Source organism: Gigantopelta aegis, chromosome 14 (assembly GCF_016097555.1).
Source record: "Gigantopelta aegis isolate Gae_Host chromosome 14, Gae_host_genome, whole genome shotgun sequence".
NCBI classification, from domain to species: domain Eukaryota; kingdom Metazoa; phylum Mollusca; class Gastropoda; order Neomphalida; family Peltospiridae; genus Gigantopelta; species Gigantopelta aegis.
In genome coordinates this window covers 29,633,970-29,655,196 of record NC_054712.1, presented here as the reverse complement: position 1 = coordinate 29,655,196, position 21,227 = coordinate 29,633,970, and the positions used below count along the sequence as shown (strand labels likewise).

General features: G+C 34.8%; 2 protein-coding genes across 4 annotated transcripts in view; one reads left to right on the top strand and one right to left on the bottom strand.

Moving 5' to 3' along the window:
* Positions 1 to 12,574, bottom strand: part of LOC121389434 (centromere protein N-like) — a 36,918-nt gene extending 24,344 nt beyond the window's left edge. The window contains exons 1-3 of the mRNA XM_041521062.1: positions 12,372 to 12,574; positions 1,216 to 1,261; positions 111 to 176 (exon numbers count right to left, since the gene is read on the bottom strand). Coding sequence (XP_041376996.1) covers positions 111 to 176; positions 1,216 to 1,261; positions 12,372 to 12,533 — 274 coding nt within the window. The 5' untranslated portion in view covers positions 12,534 to 12,574. The remainder of the gene's footprint in view (positions 1 to 110; positions 177 to 1,215; positions 1,262 to 12,371) is intronic.
* Positions 12,575 to 12,652: 78 nt separating this feature from the next.
* Positions 12,653 to 19,032, top strand: LOC121389436 (COX assembly mitochondrial protein 2 homolog). 3 transcript variants are annotated; one of them, XM_041521064.1, is made up of 4 exons: positions 12,653 to 12,738; positions 13,588 to 13,703; positions 16,142 to 16,213; positions 17,163 to 19,032. In XM_041521064.1, exons 2-4 carry the CDS (start codon positions 13,623 to 13,625, stop codon positions 17,241 to 17,243), a joined length of 234 nt encoding a protein of 77 aa, XP_041376998.1. In that variant the 5' UTR covers positions 12,653 to 12,738; positions 13,588 to 13,622; the 3' UTR covers positions 17,244 to 19,032. The 3 variants fall into 3 exon arrangements, with proteins under 3 accessions (XP_041376998.1, XP_041377000.1, XP_041376999.1); XM_041521066.1 differs by having other exon boundaries at positions 12,707 to 12,738; positions 13,598 to 13,703; XM_041521065.1 differs by lacking the exon at positions 12,653 to 12,738 and adding an exon at positions 12,944 to 13,097.
* The last annotated feature ends 2,195 nt before the right edge of the window (positions 19,033 to 21,227 follow it).

Below are 21,227 nucleotides of genomic sequence, written 5' to 3'. Positions count from 1 at the left end.
ACTTTCTTTAAAATAATGGTAGGTTTCAGCAATTTTTAAGTTTAATAGATAAGTTGGCGAAATATTTGGTACACCCAGAGCTAGTCTTGCATGTACACATAAAATACAACCTTCACCATGTCCTGTGAAAAGCTGGTAAACGGTCCAATGTTTGCTGGTTGAGTGCAGCTGAGTGTCTAAAAACAAAACAAACACATATATATAAGAATATTAATACTATTACATTAATTAATTAACAACCATTCTCATCAGAGTACTGTAAATTTTCAAATCTCTGAAGTTCAAGGGACATAACTGTGAAAAATGGGTAAATTTCAACTCAATATCTTGAGGCATTCAAAAAAGTAATAATAATAATAATCAAGAAAACTATAAGTGTGACAGATGAAAAAATTAAAGGCTGATGGACCGACAGACACAAAAATCAACATTGCATTTCAGAGGACACGAGTTGAAATTATTAGAAAACAGTTTCATTTAGGGGACACTTTTTATACTAAAGGATATAATGGCATTTCTAGCTGACGGATGTATACATGACATTGTCATGGAACATTTTGCTTTAGAAATTTTGCTTAGTGAGAATGGTATTTCTAGTCAATTGAAAATTGATTAGCAACTACTGTTTCATGTTTTAAAATTGTGTAGCAATCTCCAACACTTTCTCATGACTCGATACTGAACAAAATGGTCCCTGCATATACATACATTGTAGTTAAAGGGAATGAGCCACTCACTGTAGTGTTTTCCCTAGTTTGTTTTAGCATGGTGCAGCACCATGCCTCAATAGTCTAGTGTCATCTTGCCTTAATCAGCGCCATTCTGACCTGAGTGTTTTCCCTAGTTTGTTTTAGCATGGTGCAGCACCATGCCTCAATAGTCTAGTGTCATCTTGCCTTAATCAGCGCCATGCTGCCCTGAGTGTTTTCCCTAGCTTGTTTTATCATGGTGCTGCACCATGCCTCAATAGTCTAGTGTCATCTTGCCTTAATCAGCGCCATGCTGCCCTGAGATTAAATTGACAATTTACATAAACCATTAACGGGTTACGCAAAAAAACAAGTTGAAGTAATTTATTCCATTTTCGCATAACTCATCATGACCATTTCAATGTCCTACATTAATGCAAATTATGAAAATATTTAATATTGTTCTCACAATTTTCAGAGCCATGTAGTAGGATGTAATATAATGTAGACAATCAATTAAACTTACATATAAGGTGAAGGTCACAGGCGTTCTTCAAGGATAGTTTATTTTTCTGAAAAATACACACAAATTTTTTTTAATAAAAAGGAAATTTCTTAACAAAGCAAAACAAAGTAAATACATTGTATACACCTGGAAATTTAAAAAAAAAGCACCACTTGAATTGTACTGCAGACAAAATGAAGTCTAGAAGTAACTGTTCATACTGGCTTAAACCCGATATTGAGAGTTTTTACATATAATTGTACATTTATGTACTCTATATTTACTGGGTATTTATTGAGATGGAGGGGCATTTCATGGTATTTGGTCCGCGACTATGAAAATAAAAAGCATTACATTTACATAGAATCTTTACATCATATGAAAGTAAACATCATAAAGGTCTTGAATATGTCTAATTTAGACATCTACACTATACTAGGGAGACTTGTAAGGATCTTTTTGCCAAAACATAACAAAGATTGTGACGGACATGACATTTACTATTTTTTTAATATCTTTATTAAAAATCGATAATGAAGAAAATCTTTACTATAGACATAGAAACCTTCATACTCTTGTAGCTTGTGCATGAAATTTGTTATTAAGAATTATTTAATTTGTTAACTGATTTTTATAACTAATTTGAAGTGTCACATCCATCACGTTTTTGATATTAAAAGTTTATTTTTCTCTAAAAGTTATAAAGTTAGAAACAAAACCTCATGCATTTTCAGGGGCTGGACGTAGCCCAGTGGCAAAGTGTTTGCTTGATGTGCGGTTGGTCTAGGATCGATCCCTGTTGGTGGACCCATTGGGCTATTTTTCGTTCCAGCCAGTGCTCATCAACTGGTGTAACAAAGGCCATGGTATGTACTATTCTGTCTGTGGGATGGTGCATATAAAAGATCCCTTGCTTCTAATCGAAAAGAGTAGCCCATGAAGTGGCAACAGAGGGTTTCCTCTCTCAAAATATGTGTGGTCCTTAACCATACATGTATGTCTGATGCCATATAACCGTAAATAAAATGTGTTGAGTGCATCGTTAAATAAAACATTTCCTTCCTTCCTTCATTTTTTTTTACTTCTTTATCTGGTTTAAAAGACTGTGAATTTAATTTTGAAGAATTTCATGTAAAATTTGAAAATACTTTTTCTGACAGATTTTTGTGACGGACGTGACATATAACAATATAAATTTGCCAAGAATGACTGATTAAACATATGGAAAATCTTTACTACAGACATATAAATCTTCATACCCTTGTAACTTGATTTTTATAACTAATTTGAAATCCATCACATTTTTGATAATAATTAAAAGTTAGTTTTATCTAAAAATTATAAAATTAAAAACAAAACCTCGTGTATTTTCTACTTCTTTGTTTTAAAAGATTGTGAATTTAATTTTGAAGAATTTCATGTGAAATTGAGGAAATTTAAAAATATTTTTTGTGAAGGATATGACATTTTTGTGATTGACATGACATAAGAATATAAATTTGCCAAGATTTTGATTGATTAAACATATGGAAAATCTTTACCATAACATATAAACCTTCATACCCTTATAGCTTGTGCATAGCATTTTTAGTCATAAATTATGATTAGTTAATTGATTTTTATAATAAATTTGAACTGTCACGTCCGTCACATTTTTGATAATAAAACTTTAGTTTCATCTAAAAGTTATAAAGTTAAAAACAAAACCTCATGTATTTTCTACTTCTTTGTTTTAAAAAATTGTGAATTTAATTTTGAAGAATTGCATGTGAAATTGATGAAATTTTAACATTTTTGTGATGGATGTGCCAAGATTTTGATTGTTTAAACATATGTATTATTTTCAGTCACATTATTCATTGCAAAAGTGGGTGATTTCATAAGCTTAGAATTTTTCATTTCAGTGTGCATGGATTGACTACAGGAACAAAGTGATTTCTGCTCATTTTAATTTTACTTTATAGTAGGACTTTTTCAGATAATCAGGTCTGAATAATAAATTTCAGCCAGACTCCGCCTTTACACTGTAGGATATATTAATTCTACTAGTATAATATATAACTATGATTTGTTGCACATTATAAAGTTTAATCAGATGTCATCATTATGTTTTATATCAAGATTTCTATCATTTTATGAGGTAACTTTGAATCTTGACAAAATGTCACTTCTGTCACGGTACCTTTGATTAATAATTGATTATTAAATTATATCAACTGTCTATTTATTTTCTCTGCATGCCATTGTAAAACAATATAGTGATCGAACAAAATAATTATTGGGATATAAAATAGGAGATACAGGAGAGCAGCGTTTGTAGGCTGAACATGCACAAAAATGTCTGGCGTCCGTCACTCATTAATATGAAAATGTATCCAAAAATACAAGGGGGCGAGACGTAGCCCAGTGGTACAGTGCTTGCTCGATGTGTGGTCGGTGTGGGATCGATCCCCGTTGGTGGGCCCATTGGGCTATTTCTCATTCCAGCCAGTGCATCACGATTGGTATATCAAAGGCCGTGGTATGTGCTACCCTGTCTGTGGGATGGTGCATATATAAAAGATCCCTTGCTGCTAATCGAAAAGAGTAGCCCATGAAGTGGTGACAGTGGGTTTCCTCTCTCAATATCCGCGTGGTCCTTAACCATGTCTGACGCCATGTAACCGTAAATAAAATGTTTTGAGTGTGTTGTTAAATAAAACATTTCCTTCCTTCCAAAAATACAAATACAAAACTTACATCTCTTACATGGTTTCTATTAATACAAAATGTAAACAAAAATATACAGAAGTTTCCACGGAAACATAGTTTTATGGTGTCTAAATGTCATGTCCGTCACAAAAAATTACCATGAAATGCCCCATGAATAAATTACTTTGGAGGACTACATCAGTGTGATTCCAGCTACATGGTTAATTACCATACTTTTTCAGCATATTTGTTTTTTTTATCTAGAATATATTAAATACTAATTATGTAACGACAGTGTCATGCATTGTCAATCTTATAACTCAATATTCTCTGTATGTACACAGAACATTAATTTCAGTGTTTTTTATTCACAGAATGTTCACAATTACTTTCGAAATATAAGCCACACTGTCACTGTAGGTCATGCTTAATTAATTTTCAGAACTGTGTATATATATACAAGTATTATGACACCATGGGGCATATGGTTATAATTTATAAATAGACTTAAATCTCTGTCACATACATACAATTTGCATGGTGTTGCCATAATATTAAATTCCCAGACCTTGCTGTTTAAGGGAAGCCACATACATCAGTTGAAAATTAGCAGTTGAGAATTTTACAAAGGTAGTCCGTTGGGTGATCACAGATTTTAAGGTCTGGCGAGTAAGGTACCAGAACTTTGAGAAAGAAAGACTGAAACTGAATCGAATGTACTGAAGACACTGCATGTATTTTTAAAATCTGGAAGTGGTTGGCTTATTGGAATGGACTACATATGCCATAATTATCAGGTAGAGCTACTATTTGACAATTGTAATACATTGTTATGATAAAAAGGAATCATATTTAATTAGCTTCTGGAACAAAATCAAAATCTATTTTGTAGTTTTAATTCACCCTAATGTTAGGGCATGTGCCCATGTAAAAATAACAATAAAAGTTTCCATCACTACAGGGCTTAATTATTCCAAAGGTTAATTGATTGTCGTTGGTATTGTTTTAAATTTAAGCGATTTGCATGAAATAAGAACGGATTAGATCTAAAGTGACACCAAGACTTACATGATGACATAACCGTCCACATATTACTGTAATAAACAATAAGTACGTTTTTATGCTTTGTAATATAACAAAAAAACATCATATATTTTGATAAAGATTTCAGATATTTATTTTATTACTAGCCTACTACAGTAGCATTTACAGTATCCAAATTAAGTGCACACGTGTGCGTGCTTCATCTATAGGACAGCCACTCCTGAGGAAATTCTTTACTAGATATTTTACCCCTCATGCATCACCACAAAGTTTATTTCATCTCTCTTGCATCGCCACAAAGAGGACTGCAACCTTAAGACTAGGTTATATACTACAGCACGCACAGATCTACCTTTATTCTCTTCGTACTTCAGAAACAATACTAGTCAAGATGCATACCTTAGCTGTTCTAGCATTTTGTCTTCACCCCTGTATTAAAAATGAGATTTAATCTGTATAATTCAATGCTAATTGGCAAAGAAACATTTTTATTTATACTGGATTTCTTTTTTCAATTTTTTTTATTTGAGTTGGTATGGGTTTAAAACTTAAAAACATGTTTTTATATGAATTTTAACTTTATTCATTATGAAGTTACATCATTTACATGCCAATTCATCGGTTTCCTTTTAAATCAGACGAACTATATATTATATATATATACACATGGTTATTATTCAACAAAGAAAATTTTAGTTTTGATTTTGGCTGCACAGTTAAATTTCAGTTTTATAATTGGAGGGCTAGTTGAATTTGAGAAGGGCCAGTAAGATTTTTCTTCAACTGGTCCTGCTGGCGACCATGGTTTTCATGTTAATTTCCAACCAAGATACATGTATCAGTCTGGCTTCCCATCACTTCCCTGAGACTAATTCATGACCTATTAACTAGTTTATAGTGTACTTCCAAGTTCAAACAGGTGAACGAAAACATAACAAAGTGATTAACTCTCTACTTTTGTTATACTTAAATATACTCTTCAAAAAAAGGAGGGGAACTCCAATAAGAATTTACAATTGCCAAAATTGTAAGGTACATGTATATTAGCTGTGGGGAATGATTATATGACAATAGTGAATTAACTGGGCAAACATTACAATCGGTAGTTCAGTATTACAGTAGGTTTTATGACCACCAAAGATCTTGAAGGATGACTGGGGTCACAAGTGAAATTTGAAAGTTTTTTTTATTAGTAAATTGCAAATTCAAACAATAAAAATTACTAAAAACAAAACAATAACAACTGTATGAAAAAAATTGACAGAAATAATGTTCCACAGTGATTAATCGACCTTCATGGAAACTGTCTAAATCGAGAATGACACCCCATGCACGTGTACGGGTCAACTGCGTGATGCATGTGCGAACTATGGAATGTGTTTTGGTGTGTTGATAAACAGACTTGAACGTTTTTTTACTAGGATGTCTGTGGTCAAAACGTATATTTTAATATTTCAGGCTCCCCTACTTTTTTTGAAGAGTATATATATAATCATTTGCAGGTGTCCCACAACCTTCAGTTTTGTGAATGGATTGTGAAAGTAAGGATAAAGCACCACACTTTAAAATTAGTAAAGCTTTTTTTTATATATTACTGACTTAAATTGTTTTGTTTAACGACACCACTAGAGCACATTGATTTATTAATCATCAGCTATTCGATGTCAAACATCTGGTTATACTGACATATAGTCTTAGAGAGGAAACCAGCTACATTTTTCCATTAGTAGCAAGAAGTCTTTTACATGCACCATCCCCAGGGCTCGAACTTTAAAATGTATTACCCACGTCAATTAAACAAAAAACCTGCAGTGGGTGAAAGGGCAAATTTTAGTCTACTGGCGGCAATTTTCTAGGACTGACTTTTGCAGTATGTACATGTAAACATATCCTCATATGTCAATAAACTTGAATTTTTTTTTTATAACCATGAATGGCATTAAACTGTACTGGCAGAAAAATTATCATTCTAGGAATCAATAGATATACATGTAGGTTTCGTGGTGTAAATGTCATTTTTGGTTTTACAGTTGTCGTTTTTAGTGAGCAGGGGTATGTACATGTATTTGAACCCTTCTTCAATATATACCATCCGGCACTGACCTGGCAGCTAGTGTTTTCACTGGGTGAAGATTAAAGAGGGTGCCTGAGCACTCAATCCCCACACCCCACCCTCCAAACAAAAACAAAGAAGAAAAGAAAGAAGAAAATAAGAAGAAGAGAAAAGCTAGGTTACTGTATATCGTTGCGTGTTGGCTGACATTGTGGAAAGACCTAACCCTTATTTTGCCCGTCAGTATCTGGTACAAAAAACATTGGTACGCATTCGTTTTGGTGAACCAATCAAAGTTTTAATATTATTTTAATAAAGATTTCAACATATTTAAAAAATTATAAAGATTTTCTCTCCCTCTTCTCTCTCACTGTTTTCCTTTCTTATTTTATTTTTCAAAAATCTAAACATCTCTTTATGAATGCTATGATTATATTATATATTTGTTTAATTTAATATATTTGATGACGTTAAAAGCATATTGGAAGGCAGTGATTCAGGGCTTCCCAAGCCTGACATTGTCCCTGATCTAGGGATAATACAATTTATAATTAAAAACTATATGATATTTATATTAACACTATTGGCATAGATTTACAAAGTGATTTTGAAAATTTCAGGCAGTCTGCTTGAAATTTTATTAGTAAGGTGTGTGTGGACATAATGTAATATATTATTTGTTCACCAAAACAAATAAATTTCAAAACATTTATTCTAAATCCTGTGATATCTTCTAACAAATAGTATAAATCTGTAATGTGTGACCGACAGGCGAAGGGCTGGGTGAATATACACTCCATCATTCTTTCAATTACATCCTTTGCTGTTATGCTTCCAAAGAATTCAAATACTATTATAGGCAACCTATATATAAGGATCGTAGTTATAACGGCCCCAGTACTAAATGGCCGTAACAATAATTGGTCAAAACGGCCCTAAAAAAGTCAAAACGGCCAAAGTGAAAAAGTCAAAACGCCCCTTGAAAAAAGTCAAGACGTATTTCATCTATACAAGTGTCAAGAAAAATAACTGTGCAAAGACAGTTTTTATAGTACGTTCTCACTACACGGATATTATCTGTGTCTTATTTATTCAAATGGTTGAATAAACAAAGAGTTTAAAATCTACACACTAGTAGATCTGTGTTAATATGTAGATTTTAAGTACAGGTAAGTTTTGGAGAAACATGAATAGTTATTATTATAACCATTCCAAACACATCGCCCGAACCATTATACAAGAGATTGCACCAAGCAAAGGGCGTCCCACCCCAACCCTACCTCAAAGCCCAAACCCCAAAAATAAGAGGGAACGCTAACAAATACATTTACGATGAAAACTATTTATTACAAACTATGGTTGCATTAAACCAGTATTTTATTGATATTAAAGGAAGAGCTCTCTTTCAAGATTAACTCACAGTGAAATTTATAAAAAAACTAATTTACCCAGGGCAGAGGAAAAGTTACTCCTGTTGATTTGACAATTAACAAAACTGCCCGAGCCTTAAAACACTCTGATTACCTAATAAAAACATGAATGGTATCATGAAATGAAACTAGTTTGTAAAGCAGATTTTATACAAACTCAATACACTCACTGTAGAAGTTAAAAGGCTAACTGCTGTTACCTGCCGACGGTATCAAAGAGCCCGCTTCCTCCAAGAGGCCATTGCACGAACACACATCCAGATTTGTTTTTGGTGTTTTCATGATACAAAAGTTTCTTTTTTTATCATATAGTTTACGTCATATAGTGTTATGAGATAAAGTTATATCAAATATCCAACCAGTCCGAACTCCTGTCATTCGTACAAAATAGTTGTGATGGTCATGACGAATTGTGAGCTACTTCACCATGAGTGTAAAATGTATTCAGTGCCAAAAAACTGTGAGAAAAAACCAGCACATGCACGCAAGTGTTACAACTGCAACAGGTGGACACACAGTCTGCGGAAGTAGTGTTTCAAAAACTGAGTATCTGAAATTGTGAACTGCCTGTGATATACTAATGATATAGGCTATATTGATTACTAATGGGAATTAATTTAACGTGATAGTACCTATTGGCCGTTCTGACCATTTCTTTCGGCCATTTTGACTTTTTTCTTTGGCCGCTTTGACTTTTTTCTTTGGCCATTTTGACTTACATGTTCAGTGCCATTTCATCATGGGGCCGTTTTGACCGCATACTATATGTAATACATAAATACAGCAGCATTAAATATCATCAAATATGTTGCAAGTGGATGTCAGTGTCTGCACTTAACAATTTTTTTGAGTTGCCATCCGGGCAAGTGGTGACAGCACTTTCACTTGCCCGGATCTATTTTCACTTGCCCGAATAATATTTTCTAAAAACAACAACAATACTGCAACAGATTATAAGAGAAAACATTTATTTTGAGTATTTTCCTGCACTCAACCAACCCACTCTTTAAATAAATAACAGACATGCCACTGTGACTCCCCACTGTCACTGTCAATACATTTGTGGTATTGTTAGTTACTTAATGCCATGGCACTGCAAGTATCATCATCTTCTTCATCATCATCACCTACTTAGTATTCCATGAGACGCGATGAGCCACGAGTGGTAAACACGAACTATGCACGTGATGGGTTACGAACTATGCACGCGTTAGAAGTTAGAACACGAGCTACGCACGTGTTAGGACACGAGATAGGCACGTGTTAGGTTTGCAAAATCGCTTAGCGTTTCATATTAAATTAGATAATAGGATTATATAATTTCCAACAAAGATGCTTGCATTCACCAAACGTTGAGCACTGGTATAACCGACACAGCCCCTTCCTCCCCCCACCCCATCTCAATGAAATAATAATAATTAAAAAAAACCCTAAAATATAATGTTCAGTGGCTACGATCTATGACGTGTACACATAACCAGGGCTGAATCTAGGGCCTCAACGAATCAAAAATATTGGACTTGAGTACTCGAGGGTCAAACTGGACCCGGACCCGAGTACCCGACACTTACACTAGATGATGATGATGAGACTAAGGAATAGAGTAAAATACCACTTTAATAAAGACACATTTTATTTTTGCCAAAAAATATACATTTTGTAGGCATACGTACATATTTATATATAAAATCATATAATGTGCATACTGCGGGGAATAGTATGTAGCATCGGGTTACAATCGATAAAATTCTATAGTAAATGGGTAATGCATGCATAGCAATAATATACAATATAATAACATGTCATGTATCAATGTTGTCTGTTCTATGCGTAGTAGCAGTGTTCAAATACTTACACAATTTAATTAGCTGTTTTGAATTGTCGCTGGACAGTAGTTGCGTTAATTTGAATGTTGATGGTTTATTATAATAAAAAGGTTTAATATATTTATCTCTTATGTTACTGAAGAAAGGACACACAAGAACAAAGTGATATTCGTCTTCTACTACATTCATATTGCACGGACCACACATTCTATTATTCCGCACATTTGTCTTGTTTTCCCTCCATGTCTCATGTAACCGGCGGCAAGCATATGGCAAAATTACGTAAACATATAATTAAATCAGTGCTCTTCCTTGCACGGTGTCACGGGGATCCTATAATACCCGTAACTGAATAAAACATGATTATCCAAATATCTCTCCTAACTGTATATCTATTAGATCTATCTGTATCAGGCAGTCCAATACCCGAGTGGCTCGGCTCTAGTTTAATCAGAGATAAGATCTTATATAAATATATGTATATAGCACGTTTAGTTCACTAGAAAACACAACAAAACACAATAAACTTTGGAATTTGTATTAACACTACGCTGACAAATGTACTTGCTGCAGTAGTTAATTAACAACAACAAATATAACAACCCAGAACTAATCACTTAATTAGTTAATCTCTAGGTGCCTAGTTTACACAATATTCTAATCACTTCACCGTGATACAACAACCACACGTGTGATAATTGAGAAACACTGCCAGGGGAACTTAATTAATAAAGGAATTACAACTCTATTCCTAACTGGTTAATTTTTAATTAACCCTTAACTACTCATTCAGTAACCAGAATACAGAATTGTAATACAGAATTAATACTGGTACCTATCACAATAAAGACAATAACCTACAGTTTACCTAGGTCCTCTAGGATGACTGGCTAAGCTTTAATATGTTAGAACAGTGAAGCCTACAATTTACTTCATCAGATTACCGAAGACACTGTCTAAAGAATATTGGTATAATAAAGTCACATCAATCACATCAAGGTTATACAACAGAGCAGAAAAATATCTTTACCACGTCTGGACTGAACTTATATAGATCGTTCAGTGGACGACGTCCGTTTCCCCTGGATACTTCCAATGTTTCTTCCCGATATCTCTAAAATCCTATCTATTTATTCAAAAATCGGAGAGACAGCGAATATCGCCTGGGGCCACAACGCGGTACCTCACCTATCATGTGATATTCCCACAACTCCCAGAGACGGTATTTTTTCTTAGATGGTCAGACTTACTGTCGCCTAGTTCGCCAGAAACCACGGTCGTAAAACCGCACTACCTGAGTTATTACATAACTACTGGCCACATGGCCTCCACACCTGGTCTAAGTGTGTATTAGGGGGTACGGTCGCACGGAGGTATTATGTAACCAAGTGCACACGGCCCTCTAAAACAATTAACATCACCACAGGTGTAAAGATAAGAGCATGTTCCGTCACACATGGGTACTCGAGTCCTGTGAATAGACTCGAGTTGCTAGACTCGGCCCGTGATCGAGAACTCGAGTACTCATGGATACCCTAGCTGAATCTTGTCGACATGAATTTGTGCCCAATTTTACATGCCACTTAACTTACCTTACACCTATTCTTATATTGGGCATATGTTTATATGTAAAAGCAGACCTACACTTTTTCATGGTGCAAAGTAGGCTACATAGCTGTACTTTTATTTATTTATTAATTATTGATTTAAAAAAAAAAAATTGGTCACCAGGTGGACAACCTTACTGTGGGTTTTCAGTCGCCCGTCGTCATTTTCAGTCGCCAGGGGCGATCGGGCGACCGTTAAGTTGGAACCCTGGGATGTTATATTAATTGTCGGCAGTCGACGTTGGGCCAACCATGGTCACATGATGGTGTGCTATCTCAGTATCTGGGTATGATATTGATAGATTAAATCATTAATTAATCAAAAGGTAGGACTTTTCTTTGGCACTGTCACATATAAAGAACATCATACATTTTAATAGTTAGGGTTAGGGTTAGTGACAGTGCCAAAGGAAAGTCCTTCCAATCAAAGTGCTCCAGTGGTGTCGTTAAACAAAACAGAACAAAAATCCATATCAGTATTATCAGATTATACCGGTATCGGATACATAGCCACCCGTAAACTTACTTTACACAGCTGAATTATTTTGTCAGCAACATCTTTCTTCTTCCCTTTAAAGTTAACTTCATTATAATCACTTTCTCTAATAAAATTCCATTTTTTTAACAAAGGAAATATATCAACAAGTTTGCATCTCAATAAAACGTATTTCAGAACATCAAATTCCATTCTTGAACGTAGCGCCTAAAACATTATCAATACACAAATATTGATGACGTGTTGCACAAAAACACTTCAATGTTCAATCGGAATATTTCGACTCGGCAATCGGAACTCTTCGGCCAATTTTACGAATCATGCCGGAGGTTACATTTTCAGATATGACCCCGGAAATGATTGTCTGCATCATTTGTTTCACATGCACATTTTTGTGGTAGGTATTTTTAAGTATATTATACATAATTTGGAGGTTATCAGGAATTTATTTTAATATCGTCACATTTACTGTATCGTGAATGTTCCATTAACAATTTAGTAACACGAAATATATTTTAGCAAACGGACTGCTAAACGTGACTTGGTCCAAAGTGTTGACATTGGCAGTCTACTAAGGGACATAACTGGATGTGATGAGTTGGTGTGGACGGAGGTCTATATGAATTTAGAATTTGACGTGCAGGAAGCAAGCTAGGATTTTTATTCAGCTGTTAATTAATTCATATTTTGCTTACTCCATCCCACACACACACTCCGAAGTAACCCCCCATGTTCACTGAAATTTATTAATATACAGTTGAGTGTAGTTCATCAAAATTAACCTCCACCGAATGAAGCAGTACAGCACTGTTAAATTAATTTATTACAACAGCGAGAAACATTTTGTTTTTAAAATCTTGATTAGCGTTATTTCTAGTTAATTGAAAATTTATTAGCAATGCCAACTACTGTTTAATGTTTTAGAATTGTGTAGCGATCTCCAAAACTTGCCACATATTATAGTTTAAAACTATATCAGTGTATATGTGGCAAGTTTTTGAGATCGCTAGTTTTCCGAAAGTTTGTTTTTGACGACAAAGCTTCAAGATATTGAGCTGAAATTTAGTGTTTAGCTTTATCATGTACTGTTACAGATCAAGTGTGACTTTCATAATGATTTACCAATTTTTCACACAGAGCTATGGCCTTTGAACTTAGGAAATACAAAAATGTGAATTGGGCCTGGTATAGAGGACATGCATGTATTGCTTAAAAGCAGTTATCTCCTAAAGAATGTTTGTTTTAGATTATTTCAGATACACTACCAACAAGTGGATTGTCATGCATCCTGACCTGTCACATCACCTGCACACTGAAAGGTGTAATGTCCTCATCGAGGCTCTCATGAAGTGTCACGAAGAAGTAAGTAAACTACACTGTTGTTAAACTGTATCAGCTGAAAACAATGGTAGGTATTATTTATCTATTTTTTTCTTTTATTTTTTTTCTTTATTATTATAATTTTTTTTTTATATATATTTTGTTTGTTTCATTTATTTTTTTATTTTTAAAAATTATTATTATTTTCTTATGCTGATGTCCTAAAATGACCCCCAACCCACAACCCTAAACATGCCCCTATTGTTAGTTTTTTTTAATTCCCTTTTAAGATTTATGTATTTCTTACAATTCAGATGAACCAGTTGCCAAAGACAAATGTTTTATTTTTAAAATATGTTATTAGTTTTTATGATTTGCAAATGTTGTGTCAGTTACCTGTACTTTTAGTGTTACATCAGTTACCTGTCAAAAAAAAATTCCTTGTAGAAAACTTAGTTCTCTTGTTCTAGTGATCATAGATTACCTGTGCCCTACACATTTCTATATATACCTGAAAACATGATGCTTCAGATTCAGAGAATTTTGGCAAGTTCAAAGACATGTCAAATACAAGTTACTTTTTTTGTTGCGTCAGTTACCCACATTTCATTTGTGATTGTAGTTGTAGTTATGCAATGAAATTTTCTTTTGACATGACTTTGTGACAACATATTTATTTCAATCACTCTTTAAGAATTTTATTGAATACTTTGGATTTTTTTATAATTAAGTCGTTAAAAAATGTCTGAATGTTGCGTCAAGTTACCGTGGAATTGCCCATATTCTAATTCTATTAAATGCTCTAATATACATCTTGGAGGTGCTATTTTTTATCCATTTTTCCAAATTCTCACCTCAACCAATCCTGGGTTTTTTTTCTACAGCAGGCCATATATATTAAATAATAATTAAGCAGGACATGTTTATTTTCACCTTCTGTTTTTAAATGGTAATAGCAGGCCATATTGTACTTCCTGTTTTGAGCTCTGATTCTTTTTCTAGTATGGTATCTGTTGCTTTTCCAGGGCACAATATTTCACACGAACCATCGTTCTGTTCGCGTGTCGGTTACGCAAATTTAAATTTACGCAAACCGCAAATCGGTTACGTCGTGACCTTTAGACGTTCAGAAATTAAAACTTGCAGACTTCACGATTACAAGACGTGTATTCATGCAGACATACTACTAGTATTCTGACAAATGTTTTAGACTGATTTTTAGATACTTGATGCGCGGCAAACCAGTAGACAACGGTATATTGCAAGGGTTGTGACTTGCGACCAAAGGCCAAAAGTTTTAAAGAAATGTGCACGGACCGCTAAGGCGCCTAAATTATCTAGAGCTATTCTATTGCGTTTGGTGGCACTAATACGCTTCCGTACTAAAGGAATATATGTAGACATACTATTGGATTACCTATAATTCTACAAAGGTTGAAAATGGTTTTAACGTAAACAAAAATGAAAAAATGTCACAAAAGCTGAAAAATACTAACATCGAATAATGAGCTTTAAATAACAAACATTTGGAACGTCACTGTAGTATAGAAGTACCATCGATAAAGTGAAAGTTGTATCGCCACTGCAAAATATCAGTGTCAAATTGTGGTCTTTCTTTTTATGTTATTATAAGATTTATTTTTATTAATCTAATCATGCACCAATGAGTAGCCTGTTTTATAGTTCAGAGGAACTGGACATTTGTTGTTTGAGTTTTTGGTGGGTTTTTTTTAATCTGCTGTATACTAAATTTTACATATCAGTGACAAATGGTAGCCTTTATTTGTTATTTATAAAAGAAAATTATTAGTCTAATCATGCATATGGGCATTTTTCCTCCAAATGTATCTATTTTGTTTCAGTACTGGGCTGATATTTAGTCCTTTTACAATAGTGTTAACTTCCGTAAGCTGCACAGAGGTTCTAGAATACGGTGGGCCGATGCCCAAGGACAGTGGCTTTTAGATTCGGGCAACTAAAAATTATTTTTTGCGATCCCGATGGCAAGTGCTGAATAATAATAATAATAATAATAATAAATCTACAACGCTACGTTCGTACGAAAACAAAAGAAACGTCTACAAGTAACTTCTTTCGATTTGCAATCATTAAAGAAACTGTTTTATAAAACGTTTTCTTTTGTACTTTGTTTGAGCTAAAAATTATGTATTTAAAATATAATTTCAACGTAACTTTGAGGTAACCGATCAGGTAATCCACAGGTTACGGAAATATAATTCACGTAACCGAACAATCGGTTACCTAGGTAAAAACCACGTGAACCGACTTCCGGTTACCTCAGATTTTGAAATATTGTCCCCCGTTTTCAGTATTTCACACGACCTCCATTGAGGAAATGAATATTTAATGGACAGCTTTATTTTTGAAACCTTTTGCTTAACATAGGGCAATAATCATAGATTGCATTTTCCTATTTTATTTGAGCACATTCTACTGTTTTCTTTGTTACTTTATTGCAGCACAAAGTGGGAAAGTTTTTTGGAAAATGTAACGAGTTTGACAGTGCTGTAAATAGGTGTTTGATAAAAGAGGTAAGTATGCATACGGGTAGATATTAAGAAGAAATTGGAGAGGAAAAGGGGAAAGAAAGATGGAATTTAGGGCGGTGTGTGTGAGAGGGAGTGGAAGGGACTGCATGATTTAGTCTGAAGTCCATAAAATATTAACAATTTGGAAAATTTGCTATGAAAATCTGTTGCCAAGTTCCAGTTTCATTTACCGGTAGTCAAATAGCAAAAATGGCGGTATATCTATAAACGACAGACAATTTTCGAATTAGCTTTTTGGCGACTTAGTAATGAAATGTTTTTGCCAAAATCAACTTTAATTCACATTTGGCAATTTGGCGAGTGGCAACTTAAACTATGGGACTGGATGGAGGGAGAAAGGAGGCAGAGAGATGGAATTTAGGGTGGATTGAGGGAGAGAAAGAAAGGGGAAAAAGAGATGGAATTAAGGGTGGTGTGAGGGGTGGAGAGAGGGGGAAGACAAATGGAGTTTAGGGTGATGTATGTGTGTCAGAGAGAGAGAGACACACACACACACACACACTGAATTAGACTTGATTGCCTCGGGGGGGGGGGGGGGGGGGCGAGACATAACCCAGTGGTAAAGCACTTGCTTGATGCACGGTCGGTTTGGGATCGATCCCCGTCAGTGGGCCCATTAGGCTATTTCTTACTCCAGCCAGTGCACTACAACTAATACATCAAAGGCGGTGGTATGTGCTATCCTGTCTATGGGATGGTGCATATATAAGATCCGTTGCTGCCAATCGAAAAGAGTAGCTCATGAAGTGGCGACATCGGGTTTCCTCTCTCATTATCTGTATGGTCCTTAATCATATGTCTGACGCCATATAACCGAAAATAAAATGTGTTGAGTGTGTCATTAAATAAACCATTTCCTTTGATCGTCTCGGTATTAATATGTTTCCTATTTTCAATGATGTCTTTGTGATAAATGTGTTGTTTATTTCAGTACCATGCCAGACGAGATGCCAACAGATTCAGAAAAAGGAAACAGAAAGCAGCAGAACAAGACTCTAAGACACAAGTTTAAATGGATATGGTCTACATGTACCAGATACTTGTGATAAAATTAAGTGAACACATTAAAACACGCAAACTATCCCTGTATACAACATGCTGATAGGCATTCAAACACGGGTTATGACTATGAACCAATGTGTTAGTTGCTGTGATCAATAAATATAACGTTACTTTTATTTTACCTTTTCGAAGGCTACATGTACTTCCTTTTAGGAAGATTTATCATTATATTATATGTGTACAAAGTTAGTTTGGTAAAGTTTTAAAAACACTCATTAGATCTCAACCTTCCATACTCTGTTTTTAGTAGTCTGTTATAATTTGTCTGATGGCCCAAGGTGATTGCTATTAGCCAAGGGTGACTATGAATTTTAAGAAGGTAGTTCGATGGGCAGCCATCGGTTTTTGATGCATTAAAAATATCGATGTGCTAGAATCAGTTATACATGTATGCAGCCAATTTAATAGTTTTGAATAATGAACTTATTTTAATTGACCCAAATGGCCACTATATGTATGTTTACACCCCCATACCATACCCCTGATTCTAGATAAAGACAGGTCTGCGAAATATCACTTATGTAATTTGTGGTTCGGATGGCCTATCGGTGTGGTGTCCAACAGTATATAGGCCCAGACCCTAGTTTCAGCCAGTGAAAATGAACACTAAATTTAGTTAATCTACAAACCTGCAACACATTTGGATAAGGTTAGAGCAAAGCTAAAGCCTGTGATGTTTAAACGGGGAAATACCATCTAAAAATAACTAGAGCTTGTCTCGATAACTATTACTTCTCAGACAAACATGCTTTTTTAGAATTATGAAATGGCATTTTGGGATATTACAAAAATCTGAATGACCAGGACCACTTCAGGTGTACGAAAATGGATGTACTAAATAAAAAATGTAAGTACTTCTAATTTAAATGATCAAAAATGACTTTAATAGTGGAAAATAGGTTGTAGTGTTTAAAAACTAGGGTCTGTCATTTTAATGGTATGACATGCATGTGTCTGATTAGCTATATCTGTAATGCTGAAAAACAGATACTATCCAATTAACTAAATGTGTAATATTGACAAAGAGACGGATCTGATATATGTAGTATGGAAACATTTATAACAGGCCTGGTGCTTATAAATATTTTAGAGTCTAAACTCGAGACTCTAATAGAGTCTGAGACGTGAACGTCATGGCAACGCCATACAAATTGTATGAGTGTGACGTCATTAGAGATTGAGTCTGGACTAAAAAATGTATAAGCACGGGCCCAGATCTGATTAGCTAAGCCTATCATAAATAAAAATAAATATTTGTTTTTATATATAAAATGATTTAACGTATCGGACTAGCTAAATGTTTCATACTAAAAATATCTGTTATAGAAAAACTGGTCATTACTGCCCATATTTTTTATCAAAATGATAAATTTTTGAAAACATTACACACATCGTGGCAAACACTTAAATAAAGTTTTCTAAAGCCCCTAAGAGTGTTACATAATTTTTGAATGACCCTATCTTGCTTTCATATCAAGATAATGAATTTCCATTCTTCTATTAAAATGTTTTGATCTAAGCCAGTGTTTAGTAGTATCGAGTTCAGAGGGTACTTGCATTAACGTGTGTGCACATTTTATGTGCAAATTATGCAGATGTCCGTGACGTATATTATTAGACGATTCTGTTTGTTGTTGAATTAATGATAAACGCATTGTTTTCTGGGGCATAGTCATGTTAACATTAACATAAAAATTTACTAGATTTGTATTTTTAGCAATAAAACTGCATTAATCCTATAATATATTTTGTGTAGAGTTATGTCTGAAGCTCTTATTCAGAAATGGATTATTGTTATGTCCCAAGCCCGGATGAGAAAGGAGGAGGGTTGTGCGTGAGGTTAGCACCTTCACCACGTCAAAACTCCCCAAAGCTACAGAAACCCATTCGGTCTTATGTGTGACCACGTCAAAAATCTCCAAAGCTACAGAAACCCATTCGGTCTTATGTGTGACTGCACACGAAGAAGATTAAGTAAGTCAACTGAACACCGGCATTTGCTGTCCTGTCACAAGTCCCCTACCGGAGTGGACCATAGGTTTTGTCACCTTCATTCTGTCTGCAGTCCGTCAAAAACAGCTTTTTCTCAATGTCTCAAGATATTGAGCTGAAATTATGTGTATAGCTTTATCATAAACTGTTACAGATCATGTTCGACTTTCATGACGATTTACCCATTTTTATATGCCTGTCTATGATGGGTCGTATTATGGTATGGTGTTGTCCGTCCATCTGTCTGTTAACTTTTTCTTGTCCGGACCATATCTTGCATACAGGACCATCAAACCTCACATGTAGGAACAACTTGGGATGGCAGCGTGTCGTATATTATTGTTAGGTCACTGTGACCTTCTTTTCAGTCTACTGCACATAATAGTAAATCCTTGTCCAGACCATATCTTGCATACAGGACCATCAAACCGTACTATTACTAAATCACTGTGACCTATTTTTCATGGTCTACTGCACATAATGTTACTCGCTTGTCCTGTCCATAAAATATAATTACTCTTCCAGTATGTAATTCAGCACCAACAATACATATATGCTAATTGCTTGGCAATTCTGTATTGATAACATTACATACATAAACTGTTTGTCTGCCACCAGAGTACCCATGTTAAACAAAGTTTCCCTTTCTAATAAAGAACAATAACTTCATTAATCAGACCGCACCTTCTTCAATGGATACAGTATCATCAGTAGTTGGTCTAAAACAAACTGTTCATCAATCCCATTGCAAAAATGTCACATAAATAGAACTGAATCATACCTGTAACATATTCATTAATATCTATGGTTTTGCATCAAACTCCTGACAGGCGTATCATGTACCTCGTCGGTACCACAGTACTCTTGTTTACATAGTTATGACTCTTGAACTTGGGAGATACTCTCAGAATGCTTGTTGTGTATCCTGAATGATGCCAGCACATTCTAAATTACTCTTTATAGTGTGATATAATTATAATTATGGTGTTTGGGATACTGTGTGAAGATGCTATAGTGAGAAAACGTTTGTTTTGTTTAATGATGCCACTAGAGGACTGATTTATTGATCATCAGCTATTGGATGTCACAACATTTGGTAATTTTTGGCACAGTCTTGGAGAAAACTGCTATATTTTTGGTTCATTGTCAGCAAAGGATATTTTATATGCACTTTCCAACACATAACAGCAGTACCATGGCCTGGATATACAGGTTGTGGAGCACTGGTTAGGATGGGGGGGGGGGGGGGGGGGGGGGGGGGTGACGGGGAGACTCCAATAACTAAAGATAATTGTAGTGAGAAACTAATTAAGCATACAAGCACCACACGTGCTACCCCAGAGATTCTAGAATACGGTGGACTCATGCCCAAGGACAGTGGTTTTTAGGGTAGCCTACCCCTATCAGATTGTGGAGCATCCGAGAGGTGGGGAGGAGGAGGCTTGGGATGACTGGGGACTGAAGAGGATTGATCCTGGGACTCTGCCCCTCAGGTGCTATATCATACAGTTACAAGTGCCATATTTTGCTATATGGAATCCATGTCACCTGTAATTTTTCATGAATGGAGTTATAAATGCATCGATGACAAATATATTTCCATGGGTAGTACGCTACAAAACACGGTCAAATAGGTTCTTTATTTTAACTTTTGTATTAATTTTCGATGAAAAATCACTAGCACTTTAGATTTTATTTGAAGAACAGCAATTTCCTCTGTAAAAAAAAGAAAAAGAAAAAAAAAGTACATTAATAGACATAAAATGTGTTAAGTACAGAAATGTTCTTTGGAAATATTTGAAATAAACTGTTTTTGTATTACTGCAACATCTGTGATATTGCAGTTTCTTACCGTCCTGGTAACCTTGGGTCTTTTGGGGCTGACGTAAAACTAATTACATTTTGAGCGGATGAATCCAAATCTGGAGTAGCAATGATTACC